This window comes from Macrobrachium rosenbergii, chromosome 43 (genome assembly GCF_040412425.1).
Source record: "Macrobrachium rosenbergii isolate ZJJX-2024 chromosome 43, ASM4041242v1, whole genome shotgun sequence".
NCBI lineage: Eukaryota > Metazoa > Arthropoda > Malacostraca > Decapoda > Palaemonidae > Macrobrachium > Macrobrachium rosenbergii.
In genome coordinates, this window is record NC_089783.1 from 47,590,618 (window position 1) to 47,615,841 (window position 25,224).

At 40.1% G+C, this 25,224-nt stretch overlaps 1 protein-coding gene across 1 annotated transcript in view; it reads left to right on the forward strand.

Annotated features, from left to right (window-relative positions):
• The window catches only part of LOC136829066 (uncharacterized), a 76,208-nt gene extending 51,438 nt beyond the window's left edge, over positions 1 to 24,770 (forward strand). Inside the window, exons 9-12 of the mRNA XM_067087449.1 lie at positions 7,217 to 7,414; positions 14,888 to 15,211; positions 17,694 to 17,744; positions 23,864 to 24,770. Coding sequence (XP_066943550.1) covers positions 7,217 to 7,414; positions 14,888 to 15,211; positions 17,694 to 17,744; positions 23,864 to 24,493 — 1,203 coding nt within the window. The 3' untranslated portion in view covers positions 24,494 to 24,770. The remainder of the gene's footprint in view (positions 1 to 7,216; positions 7,415 to 14,887; positions 15,212 to 17,693; positions 17,745 to 23,863) is intronic.
• Positions 24,771 to 25,224: the final 454 nt, after the last annotated feature.

Here is a 25,224-nt window from a genome sequence, read left to right on the forward strand (position 1 = left end):
AAAAAATAAAAAGTTCAGTGTTTTATTTTATCTTTCACTTTATCAGTGCAATTAACACCGTCAAAGGGTCGTGCAGAAGCCTTTAGTAAAGTGATGTTTTTTTTTTTGGGGGGAGGGAATCTCAAAATTCAGCAAGATTTTTTAATAAAAAAGATGAGATTTTTTATCATTCAGATAAGCCTACTCATAGTATGAAGGCTATGGAATAGTTTTAGAAATATATTTAAAGTTAACACAGGAGATATGCTAGATTACCCCATTATTTTTGAGTTTTGTACATCATTAATGCTGGGTTAAAATTTGTTCCTACGGAGATACAAACCATGGCCTTTCATGTATGAACATTTCTTAATGAAAGATGGGAATGGTCATTGAAGCTTGTAAACAAGGTGGTTAATTGCTGGTAGGTTGGTGAATTGGGGAAAATACTTACTCACCTGCTGTAAACCAGCATTTTTTCCGTGGTTGTTGTGTGTGCGTGCATGCTTTCTGCCAGACTTGGAGTTTAATTCATATCTCTCAGCATGTATGGAGGTGGTTGGTTTTCATATTGGAAGAAAACAAAAGTGTTAAGGATGTAAGCTGGTGTGTTGCCACATTGTACCTTCTGTGTTAGTGGAACCAGCTTAGTTGTTCTCAAGGGGTAGGCCCTGCATCCCTGACTCATTGCAAGTAGTTTGATAGCAGGTTTCCTTTGCAGCAGAAGAGCTTTGGCAAGCAGCAGAGGAAAGCCAAAGATAACTGCTGGTGTCTTGGGGAGATTACTCATCCTTTGATGTTTCTGAATCATTTTGGCTCAGTGGGTATCCTCCATTTCTTCTTGCCCCCTTTGCTCATTCTCCTGTGGCACAGTCTGAAGTGGCTACATGTGTGAAGGTAGATGACCAGTAGGTGCCCTCTGACAGTGCTGACCTTGGTGTGTGTGTGCAGAGCTCTCTCCAGGTGAGTTAGTGGTGTGTGGTCGTGGTTCGCCACTGCATACCCCTGGTTAATGGATGGCTTTGTTGAAGTACTTGCATATGTGGCCACCCTTCTTTATTCCAAGCAGCGTATCTTTCATAACTGTTTCTGCTAAGGAGCTTAGCACTTTTGAGCATCCTGTAGCAGTTGTCTTGCTTGTAGAGATATATACAGTATTCCCATAGTGTCCAGCACAGAATGTACTCCTCCAATGATGCTACCTGTTTGACCATTTCTTCTTCTGTACCTGAGGAAATTAATACTTGTGGACAGAATAAGGTGGAGAAAAACAACCTGTCTTTTTCCCCCCTCTTACTCCTTGTCTTCTCCTATCCCTTCTTCCCATCAAAGTTCCTTCCTTTTTCAAAGGTTGGCAGTGTTCACACACTCACACATGGCATGTCTGCCATAAGTAAGGTTGGCACACAGTTCTCTGAGTGTGTTCAAGAACCAGTGTTCTCTTGATATGAGGAATGTCTTGGACTCTTCTTGTATTGAAACTCTAGCTGAGGTAAGCAATGAAAAGTTGGTATTACCTTCTCGCTCAGCTCATCCGTGAATCCCAGATTGGACACAGGAGGAAAGAGGGTTCATGTGGGATAGGTTGATGTGATATGTTGCTGCTGGGTACCGTGGCAAGTCACGTGTGTGATTGTATAGGAACTTGGAGTGTTCCTGGTTTTTCCAAGACTTGTGCATGTACACAATTGTAAGTATAACTGTTCATTCACAGCCTCTACGTACTTTTGTACTATAGTTTGATTTAAGTTTATCATACAGAAGCTAGGGGAGTGTGGACCACTGTTTGGAGTGTGCTTGCTCTGTTCACATTTCAACCTCAGCTCATGGTCCAGTGATTAGTAACGCAAGGTCTGATCGTTCATGTTTATGGTCCCCTTCACCAGGGCACACTGGTGTGTCAACCTCTCTTACGGGATGGAAATAATTCATTCTATTTTGGATTTCATCAGAAAGAGTGAATATGCTTTTGATGGAGCTGAAGGATCTGTATTTTCAGATGTCACCTATCCATTAGTTCTCCAGGTAGTATTTGAGTCCGTTCACACAGAAATACAAACCATTGCCTTTTATATAGGAGTATCTTTTAATGTGAGCTGGATCAGTCATTGAACTTGGTAACAAGGTAGCTAACTGGTGGTTAAAATGGGTGAGTGGGGATGAATACCCCTCACTCATCTACTGACTTTTGCTACATAGAACTATTGTTTTTTGCTTGTCCAAGTTTTTTGTGTTCAAGAAGTTTTCAGAGGTTTTGAAGGATTATTCCTTATTCCCTTCTAATTTTACTGTTAAGGAATCCCTATTGTTGTGTATATTAATCTTTTTTGCAACTTAGCAGTGTTGTGGTGGTAGTTTAGATTGTACTGCTGTTGGGAGGCATTAGTTAGAAGAGGTAACAGTTAAGTTTTGCCCTACCTCTTTCCCTTGTACACCCAAGTCCTTCCAATTCCTTCCATGATTACACCCCTTCTGAGGAAGGGAGGTTATCGTGGGAAGTAGTGATCATACATTTGCTCTTACGGAAATACAAACATTGCCTTTTATGTAGGAGCTTCTTTTGGTGATAGCTGGAATCAGTCATTGAACTTGGTAACGGGGTAGTTGATTGGTGGTTGAGGGGGAGAGTGGGGAAAACCCCTCACTCACCTATTGACACTAGCTACTTTTTCTGTAGCTGCCTCCATGTGAAGATGTATTGCTGCTCTCCTCCTGACTACAAGGTTGAACTTTTACATGTTTTTTTAGTTTTTTCTTATTTGGAGGTTTGAAGGTTTAGTTCACGATGGCTGCTGTTTCTGCTGTTGCTGCAACACCTACAACATTGCCAGTTGTTGCTTAAGCTGCTCGGAGTTCAACAGGGTCGAGAGTCTATGAGGGGTCTTCCTTCTAGGACCACTGTGACCCCTGCAGGGAGGTAGCTGGGCCCAAGTGGGGAGGAATGCCTTTCCATCACCTCCCCCTCATTGTCAAACTCTCCTTGCCCACCTCTTTTTTTCTCCTCTCTTTTAGGAGGAAGGATAGAAGGAGAGTCTAAGGCCTATTGCAAGAAGTCTTTCAGGTTTCTAGTGAGCACGCTACCTTTTTGAAGGAAGGTGGAGGCTCTCAGTCACCTTCAGGTGATCATTTTAGCCTCTGGCAGGACAGGTATGGCCAGCTCCATACCAACCCACTTCAATGAGTCTCTGTCTTGCATAATCCTGAGGGATCACCATAGGAGAGTCTGCTTGTCCTGCTCGCTTGGCAGGTGTTTGGTGTCAGGACCTGGCACTCACAGGTATTTGGTAGAGAGATGCGGGTGAGCTGTGTGTCTAAGCACCTTTCCAAAAACTCAGGTCTGTTGGTATGTTTTCTCTGTCCTTTCTTCAACAGGGGTTTATTGTAAAGTGTCATCATTCATTGCTGGATGATGTTAATGCTGCCTACTGATCTAGATTTCCTTTTCTCATACAGAAATGACAGGTTTCCCCAAGTCTTTCCCAGGGTATGGTTTAAGAAGGTGAACTAGACTGGCAGAGGGTCCTACCAACCTCTTTCATCAGATGCCAGGCTCCTTAGGAGGTTACAAGAGTCAGCCCAGCCTTACCTTGCTCAGTACACTTTACCTGGAAGTTGGAATTTCCAAGTGGTCTAGATTCCCCATTTGAAAGATGCTTTATCATTGTTAAGAAATTGCAAATTCATGATCTGAGCTTTTATAGGTATACAAACCTGTAGTCTTTTATCATAATCCCATCATAACAGTCCTCTTGTTTGCCCCTGTTGCCAAAAGAACAAGCCATGGGTTACTGACAGTTGACTGGTTGGTACTCCAATGCTCACCTACTTAGCAGCATTAACCACCTTGTTACCATGCTTTAATGGCTACATCAGTAGTCACCAAAATTTTTTTACTGAAGGTCATCCTTATAAGACTTTCAGTTTGTATAAAGAGTAAAAATGCAAATTAATGTGAATTTGCAATTTTATCACATATTTCAAGAGGAAAAACTGAAAGAGTAATGAATTAGCAAATGAATAATGGAAAATTATAATTGTTGATCCTACAGAGGGGAAAAGAGCTGAGGAATCCCTGACAGAGCTGTTAACTGCTGCAGACTCAAGAAATATGAGGTAGGTGCTTGAAGCATTACTCTGGGTAATGTTACTGTATCTGTCATTAGACTACTGTGCTACTTCTGTCCATTAGACAAAAGACTGTGAGTCCTGGGACTTTGAAGATGACAAACATGGTCATATATATGATTGATTTGGTTGCTGTGAAACAAACTGAAATTATTTTGAGTGTTTCATTTGGTCATTCTTTGTGGTAACAGGGAAGGTTCAAGTATAGTGGTTGAATTGTAATGCAGTGTATACAGTTGTTCATCACAACAGAATGGTAGGTTTATATTTTAAAATTGTATTTGCTTTGCACTAAAAACCCATCTCTGTACAACTGCCTTCAGGTTGCTGCACTCCCTATCCAGACCTGAAAAAACAACGAATTGTCATCTAGCTCACTCTACACATTCAGGCTCCTAGGTCCCTCTGTCAGCTGGAAATGGTGATACAGTATTAGGGAGTGTCTGTGTAGAACTGACCAACTTGCACTTTTTCATAATTGGTTTTTTACTCCTTATCACGGTTGATCCTGTATCTTTTTCCTAATTGGTTTTTTACTCATCAGTGGTTGATCCTATATCATCTTTAACTGTAATATTGTACCTTGATGAAGGTTTGTCGTAATTATTATGAATTGGGTCTTTGGGGCTTCAAATAAAGTGCCATTCAAATTGAGTCCCACTTAATTGAATTCACAGTTAAAATCTTACCATTACTGCTGCTGCTGTTAACTGGAAGCCTTTTTATTCTGAACAGCTGTTCTGTTCACTTACCATTCATTATAATAAATTTGTTCTTTTTATATTGATTTTGTATAGCTTAGTGGCTAGGCAGCTCATTTTTGTTTTGCTTAGGCAAGTTTACTGGCTTTTGCTATGCTTAGGAATCATCTTTGATTTCCTATTATGCTTGTATTAGTTCATTGCAGACTACCTGATTTATTTTGCATATTCATTTAGCATTTATGGCTCCCCTCATTTGGTGCAATACATAAGATTTAGTCCACAATTCAGCTTTCCAACAGAGCCTGGTCAGGGAGGCTTTTTACCTCAAGCTGCGTAGGGCATCCCCAGTGCAGGAAAACGATGTGCAACCAGATCATACCATGAAAAAAAAATATATATATATATGTATAAGAAATATAAAAAAGACATAAAAGAAAGCAAGAAAATCTTGACCACAAGATTCTAAATGTTCTCCTTGGGAGGTCATGTATTACAATTGTATTAAATGGATATCATGTATTACAGTTGTATTGAATGGATACAGTACTCCCTAAATGACAGTGTATGTGCATGGTTGTGTGCGTGTGTGTATCAGTGTTTTGTTGCTGATGTAGGAAGTAAGGTCATTGTCCACTCACTGTCTGTATCTTGCCAGTAGCAGACTTTCAAATTTTTCTGCGTAATTTATCCAAGGGCATTGACCATGTCTCTTCCAGTGAGTCAGATTGCCAATCTTTTGTGAGGGAAGCCCTACCCAGGACACTATAACCCCCATCCTGGGACTTGTATTAGATATTAAAACACCTATCCAGTTCAATGTATGCACCCATAGAGGATGTTCCTCTAAGGACTCTTTACTTGACATATTCCCAGTAGCCTTATCCTCAGCTGTACAAAGAAAGTGTTCCATGTTTTTTCTAGTGAGGTTTCTACAACAAAGCACTTGGAAAGTATTGGCTTGTCCTATGGGCATGGTTGGGTGGAAAATAAACAACTTCCTACTGTCCTCATCTGCACCTGTATTTTTTTTTTTTTTTTTTTTGCTCCTTGCAGTTTCAGCTTGGGAACACAGAAGATAACTTCTTTGCTCTGTAAAAGGCATCAAGATTTATCTTTCTGAGACCAAACCTTAAAAAAATGGAGGAAACTGATTGATTTTATCCTCCAGCATGTGTAAGAGTGAAGTGCCTAAGGAACTTTAGTATTTCATGCTGGTTGTCAAGTCTACTTGAAAGTGAACGATAGCATTCCTAAACTCATAACTTTCAGTTTAAAGATAGGGTTCTTTAAATTTGGGGTGTATCTACATCTCAGAGCTTTAAGGGGAATATGAAAATTTCAGTTATCATCAGCTTTGCTTCAGGGAGGTCCCTTAATACCCTGTTTTGTGCTTCAGCTTTGGGACTGGACTCTAGAATACTAGGGTTCTTAACGTGGAGATGTATCTACATCTCGGGCCTTTAAATGAAGTATGAAAATTTCCCATCAGTTTTGCTTCTATGAATGTTTTTTTTTTTATGTTTTACCTTTGGGATGGGAGTCTTAAATCCTTTGACTTGTTCTCAGTTGGTTCTCCTGTAACTGTGGCCCAGGCTATTACTCTTGAAAAAGAGGATGCTCCTGGTTATGATTCCTCTTCCTGACAATATTGGTTACTTGTCTTGTAGCATAGTCAGTTTTGGTATTCACTTCTATGCTGCAGATGAAGAGTAGGGGCTTTAGTCCACTATTAACCCAGTCCTTTGGCATTATAGACTTTAGTTTTGATAACAAAGCACTAGCCCATTTATGAATCCTTGTTAGCCCAAAGAATTCTTTGTCTCCCAGACAGATTTAGCAGCTCACTGGCTCCAAGTCCTTGAGAAGCAATATATGAATAGCAGCAACTCTTCTCCCACTAAATCAGCTACTCAGGTTGTAAAGTGATGAGTTTCAAGTGCCAAAATACAGTTTTTTAAAAACAAAATTATTTTTTTCTTACAAACCATTATTTTGCTAAAAATCATTCACTTTATGAGGTAATTTGCTCTTCTAACCCTGTAGAACTTGCAGACTGATCAATCATCTCTTGATGTGACCATTTTTCTGCCAGGAAAGGACATGGTAGATCGGATGTGTTGACAGTGAACTTGATTATACCTTTTTGAGTTTTGAAAGGAAGCTGGAACACTTGAAGGCAGTTGTAAAATCAATTTTATTTTAAAAAACATTGCTTATTATGGTTATGGGAACTTTTTGTGAAATCCAGGTCCAAGGACACTTAGATACTCTAACTCTTTGAGTTACATGTTTCAAAAGTTTAGGTTAGTGACTAAATTGACATGTAGCTTAAAAGTACAAACTGTTTTCCTAATAATCTGAATTGCCTTACTTTTTATTGAAATTTCTCATCGCACTGTATCTTACAGGAGAACAAATCTTTGGGTTTGAAATGTGCATGGACTTGTAAGGAGTGTCGCGATAGACCAGATTCTGCAAGAGACTCAGAATTTGAAACATTTGTGAGAGAGAGACTAGGGAAGTTAGGCCAAGTACTAGAGTATTTAGTTTCAAAATTGCAGGATGTTGAGAATCGTCAAAAGTCACAAGAGGCAGAGTATACAAAGGTAAGACATCAAAAAATGACATTGATGTCCTGTGTGTTCTGTACTATATGGGAATATTTTAGTGTAACTTAAATTATTCCTGCTTTTGAAAATTAACACAAAGTTCATTGTATCCATACAAAATACAAACCTCTTATTTTTAATCTACACTGCATAGTTGGTGTCATGTTATTTTGGAGTTGAGTCAATAGTAGATTAAAGAATTTTAATCCTACAAAAGTACAAACCTGTAGTTTTTTTAAATGGATAGCCTTTGGTGACAGGAAGTCGGTTGCTGAAGCTTGGCGACAAGGTAATTAATGGTGGCAGGTAGGTGAGTGACAAGGTACTGCCCATTTACTTTTTGGTGACCTAATCTTTTTTTTTTTCTAAAGCCTGTTGATTCTACAAATCTCTGCTACTACTATGGCCATGAAGCTTAACTTAGTTTTGAAGCTTTATATTTCCATTCTTACTCTGGTCACAAACTCAACTTGGTTTTGAAGTTACATTACTTTGTTATTTGTGTTTTGGTGATTTTTCAGTATGTGTTGGTTACTTGAACAAAGATTATTCATAACACATTTTATTGAATTTGTGTTCTTCTCTATGTCAGGGATACTTCAACAACAAATAATTTGTTTCTCTTGTTTTATCAACATGTTTTCTTATAATAAAGTTGTTTTAAGGCTACAGTTTTGCCCAGTCATGTCCACTTTACAGCAAGACTAGGGTTTATATATTACAAAAACATAATTAGTTATGAAAGTCTCATAATTTCTTTTTCTCCAGGTGTGGATTGTTCAGTACTTTCCAGAGGAACACCTTCTCCTGTTTCACTCTTCTATCTCATTCCTTTCTCTCAGTCTTCAGATTGCTGCAAAAGGTGGGGAATACCCAGAGTCTTCTCCTTCAGAATTTTTCTTTAGCATTCTATTTTCCTTGCAAGATACCAGTCCTTGACCCCATCTATGGGTTCAAGGCTCAGGGAGTTGTAGGTTAGTAGTGCGAGTTCATGACTGACCATCAATGAGACTTCTTGGGAAGTTCACTTTGGTTCATTTCTTTACTTTGGGACTGTCCACTACCAAAGCTTGGTCTGGGACTGTCCATTGTGGGTTGTTTCCCCATTGTCTTTGAGATGATTAGATGTTGACAGAGGATGTTGAAGGAGAGCTGGAAGCAGTGCAGTGACTGTTGCACCCATTGTGCCTGTTTGTCCTATTAACCTTCCAAAGGACTTCTTTTCTAACCCTCCCTCATTCTGTTGGGTGCTCCTTTTCTGTCTTCTGGAGCTGAGTTTGAGACATATACACAGTCCTGTCTGCTCAGGTTTTTGAACCTATAAACTAAACAGTGGTTTTGTTCAACAAATTCTGTGTTGTTGCTGGAGTTTCTCTGGTCATCCATATGGCAGATCTGTAACTTCCTTCCTAGCTGTAGCCCAAGCTTGTGGTTTGTTTTCTATGATGGATTTCACCTTTTATGACATTTAATGAATAGCTTTTTTGTTTTTACTAAGGCTGTCTGCCAGACCTTTCTGTCCTGTCCACCCTCTCATCTGACCCAACTTGAATGCTTCTGAGACAGAAAGATTCAGAAGCCTATCCTCTTAGGGGATATGCTAAGATTCTCCAGTGTTCCTTTTCTTGAAATCAGTTGCTGCTGCAGAAGTACATGCCTGTAAGTTTAGTTTGCATCTGCTCATTCTTTTGATGTGACTGGTGGTCTTAACAGACCGATTCATAGGCTTACCCATGGTTAATTCCATTGGTTTGCACTTCAACATGTGCAGTCTTTTTGGGAGAGAAGCACCACCTCACTCTTCCCATGCTTGTGCTTTCCTGAAACATAGTGGAAAGAGTGCATTTCCCTGACTAAATGTGTGCTATTTCTTAGAAGCTCGTATGGTATATCCCTGGACATGCCTGTGGCCAATTCCTGAACTGTCATGAGGAAGGCCATACTTCATTGCTTCGTACTGGCCTGTGGCTGTGTTTACAGATCTTGGTCAGGGTGGCTGAGCACCATTTGGTACAACTCTGCATTCTCCTTTTAACCCAGATCAGATAGCAAAGCCAGCCAGGCTAGCTCTGTTTCTGCTCTACGTTTGAGGTATGAAACCTTCATTTTGTGAGTCAATGACTGTTTTGCCAGACATCTGTTACAGTCCCCCAAGCAAGCTTAGGGTTGGACTTTTGTGACCAACTTCTCTTTTTGTAAAGGCACTTCCCAAAGGCTGTGAATCTCATTCATATTCTTGATGGCTTTTAGGGGAAAATGACCAGAGTGGTTCCACAGCACCTGGCATCCTTTATTTGATACCCATCCTTCCTGAGTGTTACTTCCCTTGTGCTTTGGAAGGTCCTCACTCTGCTTTTCCATCAACTATCCTTTGAATGGTCACAATCTTGCATTTGATCCCAGGTACAGCCATGCTCAGAAGTGATGCTACATGACTCCATGGGATTTTGTTCAAAATTCACTAACTGGCAACTAACATGATGCATCTTAATCTCTTATTTCAATGCAAGAACACGATTATTTCATAAAATAAGGTGTAATATATTTCATAAGAGTGAAATCTGTCACATATATAAAAACTGTAAGAAAATATTACGTGTAGCAAAATTTCGGAATAATGGTGATGAACCATTTCCAAAACTTTTGGTCATTCAGTGCTGATGCATTCAACAAAGAAAAGTCTTCATCAAATCTAGGTTCGAGTGTTAAAATAATAAACAGAATAAAAACAAATTTCCTAGCGCTATCATATTGCTTGCATTGCACCTTTTAAATTTGAAGTAGTCCTATTTGACTATTATTGTTATTTGTTTTCAGTCAGTAAATGGTCTGTTAGCCTAGCTCTCATACTAAATGAAATTGCTGAGTTGGACTTTTGTAAAAAAAAAAATTGATATTGAATTGCTAGTACCCCTGTATATCTAAGATACATTTTTGACATTTTCATTTCATGAAATTTTGTTCCTACACGATATACAAACCATCGGTCTTTACATAAGGAATATGCTCCAGCGCAGCTGGAAATGGCCGTTTAACTTTTAAACAAGGTGGTTAAGTAGTTAACTACCATCCGAATGGTGGGAGCCCCACCCACCCAGACAGTAAGCATTCACTTTGCTTTTGGGGGGGTTTTGACGCTTCAGCAGCATGGTGCAGAGGGTATCACCCTCATCCAGCAAGAGGCAGCAAACCTGCAATCTGCAGCGATGGCAGCATTCCAGGCAGGCTCTTGGCTGGACCTGTGGTCTTTCAGTGTCCAAGTTCGCCACTCCCTCAGGTTTCATAACCCTCAGGGGAAAATTCCACCCTTGGGAGACTGTGCCAGTCTGGAGGTAGGGCAGTTACCTACCCGGCCTACCAGATGGCGAACCTGTGGGCGAAGTTGGTATTGATGAGGAGGGACACCATCCTGAATCTGATATCCAAGTTTATTGGCATTGGCTCTAAGGAATGGACTGTTGCTGGGATCTGCCTCTCTCTTCCCTCGAGAGCAGATAGATGCTTTGGTGGACAAGCGATGAGTTGAAGCTAACGACTGACTTGTACACCAGGCAGTGGCTAAGATTTCTGGGTCTTGCTGTGCCAGTGTGACCAACCCTCATGTCAGGCTGGCACTTTCCCCACGGGCCCCAAGAAGTCCCAGACTTCGAAGGATTCCCCTGCCAAGAAAGGTGCATAGCCGTGCCTCTTTCAACCCTCCTTCCAGTCTGGAAAAGGGGGCAAGGGCAAAAAGAAGCAAGGAGGATGCTAAGGGCGATGTTCCCCTCCACATGCTGCCGTGGGGGGGGTGTTGTCTGTCGAGCCATTGGGCAACTTGGCAATGATATGGAGCCGAGACCTGGGAGGGCTATCTACTTCCCTTCGAGTCTTGGCCACCCTTCACCAACAATCCAGTCCATATCCGAACGTATGCTCTTGTCAGGCGAAGGTAGAAGTGATGCTGAAGATAGGCGCTGTGGAAGTCATGACAGGTCAGTCCCCAGGCTTTTACAGCCAAATCTTTCTCATGGAGAAAGCAATGGGGGATTGGAGACTGGCCATAGATCTCTCACCCTTGAACCGATTTGTCCGCCAGGCTCAGTTCACGATGAAAACAACACAGCCGGTGCTGGCAGCATCAGGGAGTCCGACTTCATGCCCAGTCCAGGGGACTCTGTTTCGGGTTCTTGACCACTCCCCAGGTGTTCACACGAGAGTTCACCCTTGTGTCAGCTTGGTCCCATTCGCAGGGGATACATCTGCTGAGGTATCTTGACATTTGGTTAGTCTTGATGAGTTCTCAATCGTAGTTGCTCCAGGACAGGGATCGCCGCCTTGAATTTTGCCAGGACCTGGGGTTTCATCATGGTAAATATTGAGAAGTTCAGTCTCATTCCCAAGTAGAGGATAAAGTACCTAGGCATGCTGATAGATACGGCAGCAACGAGAGTCTTCGTCCCCTCAGACTCGTGTATCAGCAGGTTCAGGGAGGCAGCACAGTAGTTCCTGTCTTGACAGGAGCAACCAGCTCGGCAGTGGCAAGTCATTCTCAGCCACCTGTCGTCCTTGGAGAAGCTGGTCCCTCATGGGCAGCTTCCCCTTCGTTCTCTCTAGTGAAGGATGAAGGAGTTCTGGTCTCCGGTTTGGGATCTCCCGTCCCTTCCCATTCCTCTCTCGGAGGAAGTGAGACAGGACCTAGCTTGGTGGCTGGACGACAGGAACCTCATAATAGGAGTGTCTCTGCACACTCCTCCTCCAGAGATGCTTCTGTTCTTAGATGCTTTTACTGAGGAGTTGCTGGTTTCAGGTGTGTGGTGATGGGCACTTTCACATCAGTGTGGTGTCAGGAGTTTCAGACAAGGTCTCTCTGTGGTGTTGATGAGCAACAACACCACGGCAAGAGGAATGCAGTGGCAGACAAGATCATTCAGCAGGGTCACGGAAAGGCTGTTCAATCTTTGACTCCATTGTCTTTCTTTGCCCAGACCCATATGCCTTCCCTCCGTTTTGTCTGATTCATGAACAGGGTAATGATCGCCCCAGATCTCAGGATGACCCTGGTGGCTTGTATGGTATCCGGACCTCTGTCTGTGTCAGCTGCATGTAGAATGGTACCACCAGTTAGGCCTTTCACTTCATGGCTGGAGAATATCCAGCATCTCTAGTGAGCGAGAGGATATTCTCGCTGAAGGGTGTGGATACCTCTCCTCTGCTGGTGTACCAGGAGAAATTTCTTCTTGCATGATGAAAAGTTCAGCAGGTAGCAAAAGTTTTGTCTCAGCTGTAAAGGGCTCCACCCTAGGGAAAGGGGTCAGGCCCCTTGCTGATGAAAAGCTAGGATGTTTTGCCCTCTCAGGGAAGTCAGGCCCCCTGAGTAGGATGTGGTCGCACCAGACCACCATTACATCCTTCTACCTTTGAGATATTTCCCACAAGTCCTTGGGCACGTTTTCCTTAGGTTTTGTGACAGCTGCTTAACAAGTTGTTTAGCTTACCCGGCTCCTCTAAGAAAACAGGTAGCATCTCGCCTGAGGTGTTTGTTTGTGAAAGAGAGAGCTGTGTGTGAGTGGTTGGCCTGCCCTCCTTTTCTCTTTCATTAACCTTCCTCTTCCTACAGGAAGAGGGTAGGTTAGTGAGCCGCCACATGCTGGAACTGGCATTGATGCAGGTGAGTTTTACAATCGAGTATCCATCCTATTATCTGTATAATACTGATGTATAGCAAGAAGCAAAAATCAAAACCCTGTCTCCAACATATAGATTCAACCTTTTTGAATAATGTTGCTTTCACACCCATTCATTTGAAAAGGCCCAGAAGTCTGACAGTTGAACATGCAGTTTCCATACGCTGTCCAGCATGTCAGAGGCACGGTCCGCTTCCTTGATCTACTCGGCCAGGAAGAAGACCCAGGCGTAGCAAACTACCAGTCAATTCAGACTTACTCAGATTCCTCCCTCCAAGAAAGTAAGTGTTCCTTATGTAAAGACTGATGGTTTGTATGTTGTGTAGTAACAAGTGACAAATTTTAAAAAGTAATTTGTATTTTCTCTAACTATACAAACCTTAAGTCTTTACAGTTAAATGCCTACCTCATGCCACCCCTCATTCTATACCTGAGCCGAAAGGCAAAGCGAATGCTTACCGTCTGGGTGGGCAGGACTCCCACCAGTTGGTAGTTAACTACCTAACCACCTTTTTTAAAAGTTAAATGGCCGTTTGCAGCTGCACTGAAGCATATTCCGCATGTGAAGACCTCAGGTTTGTATAGTTAGGAAAAATACAAATTACTTTTAAAATTTGTCATATTGATACTACTGTATTAGGACAAAGGAAATCTAACACATATTATTGTGATCATTGGTGTTTCTTTACTTTCCTAAAAAAAAATTGTCTAACTAGTGTCACTAACAAAAATTTTATCAAGAAATCTGTTTTTCAATGCAAGAAAAAATAATTCAAAATAGTGTATAGGATCTGAAAATAGCTTTCTGATTTTGTTTAACTTGGGCCTGAGACTATGAACTTGGAAAAAAGTAACTTGTGCCTGAGACTATGCACTGTACTTGGAAAAAAGTCTCATCGAGTAATTGAAAAAGTCTTATCCAGTAATGAAGAATTTAAAAGATTAAGCCTGGTCTCATAACAATGGGGTTTCCTTGTTCTGTATATGCTGAACTTACATTTTCTTGCCAAGGTTTGTAATTTACACCATTTATAGATCTTTTACATAGTATGTTATAAGGTATGCAGAAGTTTCAACTAGTAAAAAAACTTTTCACAAATATCTTTTTTTGAGTAGTGTAGGTATCATCCAGATACTTGAGATAATATTTGAGAAAGTAGCTAGTATTGGATTACCAGTGGCATGTTGCAGTTTTTTCTAAGTTAATAAGCTTTTTATAATATTAAAATTGATGTAAGAAGTTTATAGTGTTCCCTCATTCTTTTCCCTTTCTTCTGTACAGTATAATAAAGGGCAAATTATCCACAATTTGTATTCTGCCTGTTTATAGATATGCTGGGTATTAAAGTGCTATTTGATTTTGGTAATCCTTAAAGGACACAACGATTTTATGTAGAAAAATTATATGTTTCATTTACATTCTTCACCTCTTTCAATGTAAGCTTCACTTGTTATGTATTCATTTCTTTGTATAATTTAATTGTTCATAAATTAGCTGTTTTTAGAATTGTGTAACACTAAGCATGCATACTCTTCTAAAGTGTTATTTGGTATTTAAATTTGTTCTGTGAGTTATTAGATATATTAGAGATTGAAAGATTAAGGTAACAGAACATTCAGAATGTTTAAGGGTGGCATATTTGCTTAATATGTTTTTCAGATGTCAACTGCACCAAACTTGTTTATTTATGTAGCAGAGTATTGACCTCTGAGACATATTTTAGCAAAATAACTGAATCATGGTCCAGTGATCAAAGGGAACTATTCATTTGCAGTGACTGTGATGTTGTTGTTCATTTTGTTTCAGCAGCACTGGCAACAACAACAAGCAACAATAGTTGCTATTCAAGGTGCAGCAGTGCCAACTCCTCGAACCACACACTTATTCCATGAATATGGAACTGCTCATCATTCCAATGCACAGATAGCTAATGCACAACAGCAGGCTGCAAAGGAAATTCCAGGTTTTACACCCATGGAACATAAAATTATCCATGAAGTGAAACTGAAGATGGATGGAAGTTCAACCCCCAAACAAGAAGTTGATGGCCAGACATCTGATACCTTGCATCTCATGCGCCCGCTTATAGACCCAATATCTGGACAAGAGATTGAAGGGACCCAAGGCCAGGTAATAGCAAAGGGTATTTTATCAATATTTTTTCTACTTTTTATAGGGTTTCTTTGCCCTAGTATGCACACCAAGGACATCAGTGCGATGGTGTGGAAGAGGATAATTACAACCATTTGATAATTCTAAGATAACCAGGTTGTGTACACACTATGATCAGTTAAACTTGATAAAGCTATGCATTTATTCCTTATTCTTTCATTTCAGCAATTTCTGTCTTCACCAATTTCTCTCTTTCACATTTTCTATGCTGTATATTCCAAAAGTGTTTGCTTAGATACTATTCCTTCTTGCAGTTTCCACGTTTCTATTTGTGACTTTTTCATTTTTCTGTCACTAACATTTCAGCTTGCAAAAGTTTATCACAAAAGATACAGTAGCTTCTCAACTGAACATGCCTTGGGGTCTGGAATTTCTGATAAGTAACAAAGTCTGTTAAGTAACAAAGGCCCTATATTATAGCCCGGATATGAATATTTTTTAGGTATCTTACATTTAACAGTTATTCCACATGATTCCTAACCTAAGCTAACTTTTACTGAATTAAGCTTAAGATGTGTTTAAAAATCTTATCACATCTGAAATGGTAGCATAAGGAAAAATAATCAAAATATGGCAGCTGATAAGTACAGAAGTCTGGTAAGTTTAGGTTTGTTAAGTCGAGCTGTTACTATTCAGGACAGGAAACAATTGGAATAAGGGTTTATCAAAACTGCAGAAAGAAGACATACAAAAAATAGCTCTGGCAGAGGACAGGCATAGAAGAAGGTAGTAGTGGTGGCAAGAAAAAAGAAGAGGAATTTGGGAGAACGGAACCAAAACCCAAACACAGCAGAAGGAAAAATGCAAATGCACAAGATATTTGAGTGCATGCAGAAAATGAAATAGATGCAGAAATAGTAAATGAATATTGGAAAATTAAAGCTGAGGAGGAAAGGCAGTGAAACCATGGAGGGAGTGTTTTGCTTGTTTAGTAAATGAAAACTGAAGGATGTTGGCATTGCATATGACCAACAGAGAATGTAGCATCTGAAAAGGTTAGAATCACCTATGGGAGATAAACAGTAGGAAACAATGTTACTACCAGAAATAACTGTCAGTTTCCTGAAAGTAGTTTGAGAACTAGTCAATTGATGTGCTGACCACGATGAGATTTTCCAAGATGATCTCCTGCAACGTTTGGAAGGGCACCATTCATAATCACACTAAGAATGATCATAATGGTAAAATAAAACAGTGATGTAATTCCCAATATCGCAATTATCGATAATGCAGCAGACCATCGCCATCTTCGCCTCCTGGAGGCTCTACAAGGAAAGAAAACTTTCCTTCTCCCAAAGGTGGCACATAGAAAGCTGCCAATCAAGAGCTGCCTCCATCTGCTGTGAGCAACCCTCCAAGTACCACCCACCCTGTCTCCAATGTCCGCACGTGGAGACGGGTGCAACCATCAACGTCTGAGAGAAGGCTTGGCTCAGGCACTAATTCCTTAACATCCAATCAAAATTCAGCTCTCCTCCCACCAACGACTTGGGACCCTATATATACCGACTGATGAACTCATTCTAACCAGAACAAACCACCCCATCTTGAGAATAGGCTGACGATATGGCTTGAAGCATTGATACCCTTAGAAAATCTCTATGAGATCGTCTACTACTTAAGAACGATGCTACCACTGGAGGATGACGTGAAGATTTTAGTTACTGCTTGCTGACAGTGAAACTCTATAGACATACCATGCCATGTTTAACTTCCATCTGCATGTACCTGAATAAAACGACTATATTCAGAACTATTACCTTTTTCCTTATCCAGATTACCGGCATGTACATTGGCCAGCTCTCAGCAGATATCAGCTTTGAAGGAAAGGGAATAGTGAGAAGAATTTAAAAGGCATTGTATAAAATCGGTTCTACTGATGCTGCCATTCTTTTTAACAGAACTTGCTTAAAAAAGGGGTCTACTCCATTCAAATAATAATGATACTGTCATAATAGTAATAGTAATAATAATAATAATACAGTAATAAACTTTTAAGTTTTTGATTTTATAAAATTTACAAAATTAAAAAGAAGAGGTCTTATAATAAATGAATTCTTTGAAATTTTGGCAGAAGTTCCAGCATTGAATATACTGTAGATTCACTATATTTTCTCCTTGTGTTGCATTTACTGTTTGTTTTTACCATAGGTATGTTAACTCTGTATCTGTTATGTGCTCTATATTTTAGATATAAAATTTTGTTTTGATATTTTATCTCCAAATTACTAAAAATAACTGGTGATTTTGAAACACATGGTCGCTCCGTTGTATGTAGTGCAAAGAACCGTTGTTCAAGTACAGACACATTACATGCAGTATTTACAGTACTCCATATAATACATTTTAAAGCCAGGTTTGTTAGTTTTGCCTTTTAAATCCATGTTTGTTAGTTTTGCCATTTCCACACAGTACTGTATTTATTTGTTTATTTTTTCAGGAACATGGTGAGGCCATTTACAATTTCACTGGTAATTTCACCACAACACAGGTAAGTGCTGATAAGAAATATTGCAGCAAATTTTTACATGCTTGTGTAAAGTACTGTACAAACTATTGCTCTCAAAAGGCCATTAATCATGGTGTAGATACCTTGTCAGTTGGAATGAAGAAATTTCACTATCAAAATAAAGTAATAATCAATATTATGAGGGAAAAACATTGTACAAAGTATAGAGTCTGAAAGTGTTGATATGACTGTCAGCTGTGCAGTAAGGTTTTTGGAAACTGGTCATAACTAGACGACGATGACGATGTCTTCTATTGTTGAAAGAAAATGGGTAAATAGATAATTGAATTTACTTAGAATCTCTCTCTCTCTCTCTCTCTCTCTCTCTCTCTCTCTCTCTCTCTCTCTCTCTCTCTCTCTCTCTCTCTCTCTCTCTCACAGTCTTGAATTGATCAGGACATTTGAGATCCAGAAGCAGACCAGTTGGTAGTCTACATCCTTTGAGTTGGCTACAGGATTTTGTCCATTGCCGGTCATCCCCACCTGGCACCATCTTCAGTAACTAAAGACCTTACAGTGTACCTTGTATTATGTAAACTGTGCTTGGGCTCTTTGCAGGACCTCTTTGGCTCCCAGCTGCATTGCTTTCTCCCATTTACACATGTTTCTTGTAGACCCTTCCCACCTAGTTGCCCAACTTCTTTGTAACTTTGCAAAGAGCTCTAAGCACAGTTTACATAATACAAGGTACACTGTAAGGTCTTGAGTTGCTGAAGATGGTGTCAGGTGGTGATGACCGGCTATGGACAAAATCCTGTAGCCAACTCAAAGGATGTAGACTACCAACTGGTCTGCTTCTGGATTTATGAACACTAATTTGGGCAAGCGTTGTGAATCCAGAATGAATGAACACCTTCTAGCCTTACAACAAGGACACAGGGAGGTTTGCTGCAATGGGCCAAAAGATTGTAAACAAGTGGAAGATGTAGAGGGAGTTCAAGATACTTCTGTAGGATCTTAGTACCCAAAACAGTGGGAGATAGTGTAGATCCATCACGGAGGGAAACAGTGTGTCTATAGATTTGTAAAGCACTTGCTACCAGATACTGATTCATCCAATATTGCAGGAGTGCCTGAGGGTCCCTTACAAAAAAAGTTACAATTTTCATCCCTGGTTTGTTCTCTCTCTCTCTCTCTCTCTCTCTCTCTCTCTCTCTCTCTCTCTCTCTCTCTCTCTCTCTCTCTCTCTCTCTCTCTCTCTCTCTCGAGTATTTACAGGAATGGTGGCACCCATACCTGTCCAGTCTCACTTAGGAAGGCTAATACTATTTTTCTGTTGCAACAGCTAGTTTTTTCTTATAAGCATGAAGAAGTCTGACCTACAGACTGGACATCATGGTAGACTGCACAATGTAACTAACATGAGTTTTGGTAGGTTCTGATGGATTCCTGGGAGTGCTTGTGCTACATGCAGAGTTGTGACAATTTAGGACAGATTCTCTTCAACTTCAGCTTTCTTGGAACTTTGTAATAGTGTACATTGACAGGAAGCAGAGCATGCTCCTTAAGGGTTGCAGGAAAGATCTGCAGCAGTGGTGGTGAGGTTCAAGAACATTGCCTGCATTGTACAGAAGTTGATGGCAGTTGAGGAGGGCCTAAAAACTGGAGAGAGTTAGCTACTGTAATAGGGTAGATGGTCACCTACTGTTAGATGGAGTGTACTGCAGAAACATAGGGTGAATCAAGTTATTTACTATTTATGAGACATCCCTTAAGATCCTTTACTGGGGAGGAGAGGAAGAGTTATTTTCTAGATCTCATCAATGAAACCAGGTGCTACCCTCAGAATGATTGCTGTTTCCATGATGTACAGGCAACTTTAAAGAATATTGAGCAACCCTTTGGTAGATCTTTCTTCATAGATGTGTACAGTACCACACCTCGTTCGTGACAGATGCCAGAAGCCACCAATTCCTTGCATGTATATACTGTACAGTTATATTGTTTTTTTTTTTTTTACTGGTTTCCAGTTGGTGCCAGGAGATTTATCCTGATGTTAAGTCCGCAGGTTTGTTAGTTGTGAAAAATACAAATTAATACAAAATTTGTCATTTTGTCATAAAACTTGCATGTTCAAGTTATCATTATTTGGCAATTTAATCAGACCACAAAGCTAAAACTCTCTTAGAACTGGTCTGTATTGTTCAGAAGACCTAGATTAATAATTACTCACCAGAAATGGTTTCCTGACCTCGCAGCTCTTTTGTTGGATGTCTTGAGAAAACTCTGTTTGGCCCAAACTTCTGTAACAGCCACACTTCCAAGTTTCATGTTTCACCATAACTCCCAGGCTGGATCTGCATGGGTGGAGATTATCCAGTGATCCTTTCAGGTAGAGAAGAATTTTTATGGACATTTAAACTGTGAATCACCAGGGTCAACCACAGTGATGTCATAGATGCAATTATATATTAGTACACAATTTTGTTCTTTATATTTTTACATTAAACATGTCAATGTGAAATTCTAAAACAAATTTGTTGTAACTTATATTCTCACAAAGAATTGTGACAGAGATATTACTTGCCATTCTCACCTTAAGCGGGGAAATCAGCCACCATAATTACCAAGGGGAACAGTCATCAGCCATCAAAAAGAACCTTGCAAACAGGAAGAGATTAAACCACCTGTGGGTCTGTGAAGGTTATTTGGATAGAGTACCAAGACAAATAATTAGACAGTGGAAAGAAGACACAGGGTACCAGAAAGACTGATTAAACTAGTGATGATACTCTATCATAACACTGGATCCAGAATGAAGACTGTAGCAGGTGTATCAGGATTGGCGGTAAACCCTTTGCTGTTTATCATGGTATAGGTTAAACCTCTGTAATTCTTTTGCCACTTTTTTTGAGTAATGCACTTTCATTTACACATATGAAATGTATTACTTACCATGTATGTCTGTGTTTGTCAAATGCTTAGAACATAAAAAAAAATCACAGGCATATGTGGAACCTTTGATCAGGGCATGTTGGCCAACTCCTGATGTCAAGAGGTGGTTGTATGGGCAACGATCTATTTCTCATATATTACATTTAGTGCAGTCTGAGCAGTTAAAGGATAAAGGTATTACAGTATTTGTGCTTGATACCAGTCTGGGTCTGTGTCATTACATGAGGAGCCAGCTGTTGAAACTGCCGATACACCTCTCTGTACCATCCTGCAGTGTAATGTGTACATTTGCTTGTCTCATTTAGTGAAACCAGTGTGCCTGATTCGGCCTGTTACTTGAGGCTTGAAGGTGGTCACACAGGATCAACTTTAATGTCTTTAGACTATGACTATGTCTGGGGCTTGCTCTAGACATTCCTCAAGATCCTGTGAGTAGGCACAGGATCAGAAGATCAGGCTGCTACATCCTTTCCCTCTGCTTCAGTGAGGGATCTCTCTTGGTAGGTATTGGATTTTCCCCATAGATCACACAGACAGAGTTAGAGAGACACTTTTGTGATGTCATTGTTCACACTCATGAATGGAATGACCTCAGGAAAGTGATCACGACTACTCATCTGTATCTGGTGTCCCCCATTAAGTGTAACTTGGGATTTTTCCCATAATCTTACTATCTTTTCTACAAGCCTGAAGTCTGCTTGCTACTGGTGTATTAGGGGAAGTGGACCCTCTGATTTCCAGGGTGTCTAATGCCCTTTCCTCCAGTAGCTCAACAAAGCTTCTTCCCCTGCCTCCAACATGACAGTGAAGATATTAGGCCCATTCCAGGTGTCACCATGGTTGGATATTTGGTTCAACACATTGGGAGATTTATCCCTCTCTAGTGGCACTCAGAGGAGGACAATGCAAAGTTCCAAAGGTTGTAGGTGTCAAGAGGATGGACATCAATCTGTCAGCAAACCTGTTGGCTAACCTTGTTTCGAGGAGACGTGGTTGAGTTTGTAGTTTCTTTTCAAAACAGGTTTTGTCTGAGAGAGGTCTTCGTCTTTGGAACAGAGGTTTTTAGTACCTCCTTGCACTTTTCAAAGAGCAGGGCTCTTCATTATCAACCATGCGTTTCCTTCAAACTTCTTTCAGGTTATGGGAAGGTTACTATAGTCAACCCTTTGGGGGTGGCTACACCATTGACACTGGGCTTAGAAAAAGGTTAAACCTTTTCCTAATTGGTGAGGATTCCTTTCGGCCCTTTCAGTCTTCTGCTTAGGCCTCAGGCCTTGGGCCTGAATGGAGGCAAAGGAAGGAGGGTGGAGGAAGCTGAATTTGAATCCTCCTCTTTTCCTGTACCAAGTTGTTGGTCCTGTCATGCCACTGACATTTCAGTAGCAACAGGTTCAAATCCTCTGGAAGTCTGTCATTTGGGATGGTTGCACACTACTTTTTAAGGACAGGTGGCCTGCCCTTTCTTGCAGAGGATGGACAGAGCTAGAGAAAGGGATGGTTCTCACATGCATGTTAGCATTGTCAATATGGGTACAGCAGTTTTGGCACTGCAAGCATTGTGACACTAGTTAATGAGTTACTTGGTAGCATTGGTGAGCAACAGTGCAACCACTTTGGTTTATGTTAACAAGCAAAGGGGACTGTCTCCTCCCCTCCTGCATGTTGGCAAGGCAGGAGCAAGAGTGGGCAGTTTGCCACACCATCAGGCTGTCAGCAAAATACATCCTGGGCCATCAGAATGTATTGGCCAGCTACCTCAGTTGCTAGAGGTGGTTGGTGGGGACAAAGTGATCACTGAATCCTCTTGGGGCATGAGGGCTGTACTAGGTTTGGGGAACACTGATAATTGACCTGTTCACTGCTTTCCTGGCTGGTATATCTTTCTTTTCTCGAAAATGGCACTGGCCTTCAGTCAATTTTGAAATTTAAAGGCTGGTTCAGTAGTTTTGGCTCTGAAGGATGAAAGCCTATGGCCTTGGTTTATGGACACATCTGTTGAATGGTCCCCCTTAACCATTTTGGTGTAAATATGATCCACTTGACCGGTTTATACATCTCAATAGTGCTGACCCAAAAAGATTTCTACTATTTGCTGCTATAAAGGTAGTCTGTAGTGTCATCTACTTAAGGGCCTTGAACAGCCACATTGAAGGTTTTGAGAGCAGTAACAAATACCTCTTGTGTAGCAGGGGAGGTTTCATCATGTTCCACAATTTTGGAGGAAATCAGCAGGAAACCAGAAACATTTTCACTAAGTATATTTCAGGTTCTCAGAACCTTACCTACCTTCTGCTCATGAAGCTCTGGACCAAACTTCTTGCTGTGGTAAGATATGCTAGGGACATCATGCTCACTTGGGTGGGTATTCCATACTATTAGATAATGGGATATTCAAGTTCACAACAAATATATCGTGACTGTGAAGTGTTATTCCCTTATGGAAGGCTATTGCTGTGCTAGGCCAAAATCAGTGTTGGCATGGGGCCTCAAATTTATCTCACCTTCTTCATCAGATCCATAATGTTTTTACCTCAAGATCATAACACTTACAACTGGAAGCCTCCCACCTAAATAGCTATACAGGCACATATAAACTGATTTAGCTGGGTTAAAGATTTTTAAAAAAAGAAAAATTTTTTCTTAGTATAAAACCATTGATTTGCAAAGTTGTAAGTATGGATAACACAGGGAATATCTCATTGCCCTGAAAGGTACCTGACCAAGTGAGAGTTCATTTTTTGTCACCAAATAGTTGTTGACCATTGGATAAGACAAAAGTAAACAGATGGGTTTGTATTAAAAATAATTTTAAAAATATAATTTTATATTTTAGCATGTTTTCAATATGTACCATATATATACAAGGAGCTCCTGTGCTTACCCCTTGATGAACTCCCCCATATCTTGATTCCCAAAGGCCAGCTAAAAATACAGCCTACATAATTGTGAGTGAACATCATCAACTGATAATGTAGAATTTTAGAATTGTCTAATTTACTGAAACCAGTTTTGAAAGGCGTTTGAAAAATAATTAATTGGCCTCAAAAACTATTATTTTTATTTTTTACTGTACCTCTGATCTTATAGGGTTTGTTTTTACCCTTTCCACATCTCTTAGCAAAATTGACTTAGTTCGTGAGCTTTTCAGTGTGTATTACACTGTGTTGTATGCATTTAAGGGTATGGAACGTCTTTTATTTCAACAGAGCCAAACTACTCAGCCAACTGGATTAAAGGAAGCCATGGAGTGCCATTATGGGGATTGCAAGTGCATCAAGCAAGAAAACCAGCAGGACTCTTCAGCCCAGACAGTGCCACCTCCTCCAGCTCCCTTCAAACCGTGCTCTGGAAAGCATTGCAACTGTACTTGTAAGACACACAAAATTGTGATTGCACAGAAAAAAGAGCATGCTGGGAAAATTCATAAATGTGCGCATTGCGACTTTACTAGTAAGCGTTCTGACAATGTAAGGCGGCATATGCTTAGACATACTGGTGAAAGACCCCATAAGTGTCCGCATTGTGATTTCAGTGCAAAACGACCACATTCCATAAAAAAACATATAGAAAATATTCATAGCAAGGAATTAAATTGTGAAAGCATTACAATGGAAAATTTGCAGACTAAGAATAGAACTGAAGAAATTTCCTTAGATGGCATTCAAGGAAAGGACCTAAGAGGCGACGGCATAACTCTGGAAAATCTTCATGATAAAAGCTTACACACAGATGGTATTGCCATGGAAAATATCCATACCAAAGATCTTGGAACTGAAACTATTGCTATGGAAAGTATGCAAAGTAAAGACTTAAGTGCTGATGGGATTGTTAGATAAAATCTAGTAATCATATTGTATAGATAATATTTCTTGTAGGGTCTTACAGTTAGCATGCTGCTGCATTGCTAATTGAGAGAATTTCTAAAGTACAAAATATTCATCTGTAAAACACATGAAAGCATTGAGGTAGTGATGTCTTAAGAGGTACAATCTATTTTAATTATTTCTCAATCTGTGAAAAAGCAGGTCTGTGTTGCAACCAAAGTACAGTAGTCATTAAAGAGCAGCCAAGTTTTAATAGCTTGTATTGTTTCCGTAGTAAGAATAGTATAATGTTATGTATTTAAATGTTATTGTAATAAACAGTATTTCATGATCAAAATACTCAGCAGATTCATACCTTCACAGTTATGTAATATGATGCGCTGTACCTGTCGATCCTGCTCCTGGGTTTATTGTAAGTTTGGATACGTTGAGAGGTTAGGATTTTATTCCAATTCTTATTCATTCTTTTATGACAAACCAGTCGATCATAATTAGCTTTAATGTGGAGTTTTGAGTTCTTGAGACAAACCTCTGAAGTGTTGCAAACAAAAGAAGAATAGCCAGAAAGCCATTTGCTGAGTAGCAGTATGAACACCTTTGACCCCAAAAAAACTGCTGGCTTCATTCATATGCATGTCATCATTAAATCAGTACAGTAGCACCTCAACTTAGAGGGGTCTGGCTTTGTGATAAGTAATAAAGTTTGTCAAATGACAATGACCCTGTATTTAAGCATGCATGTG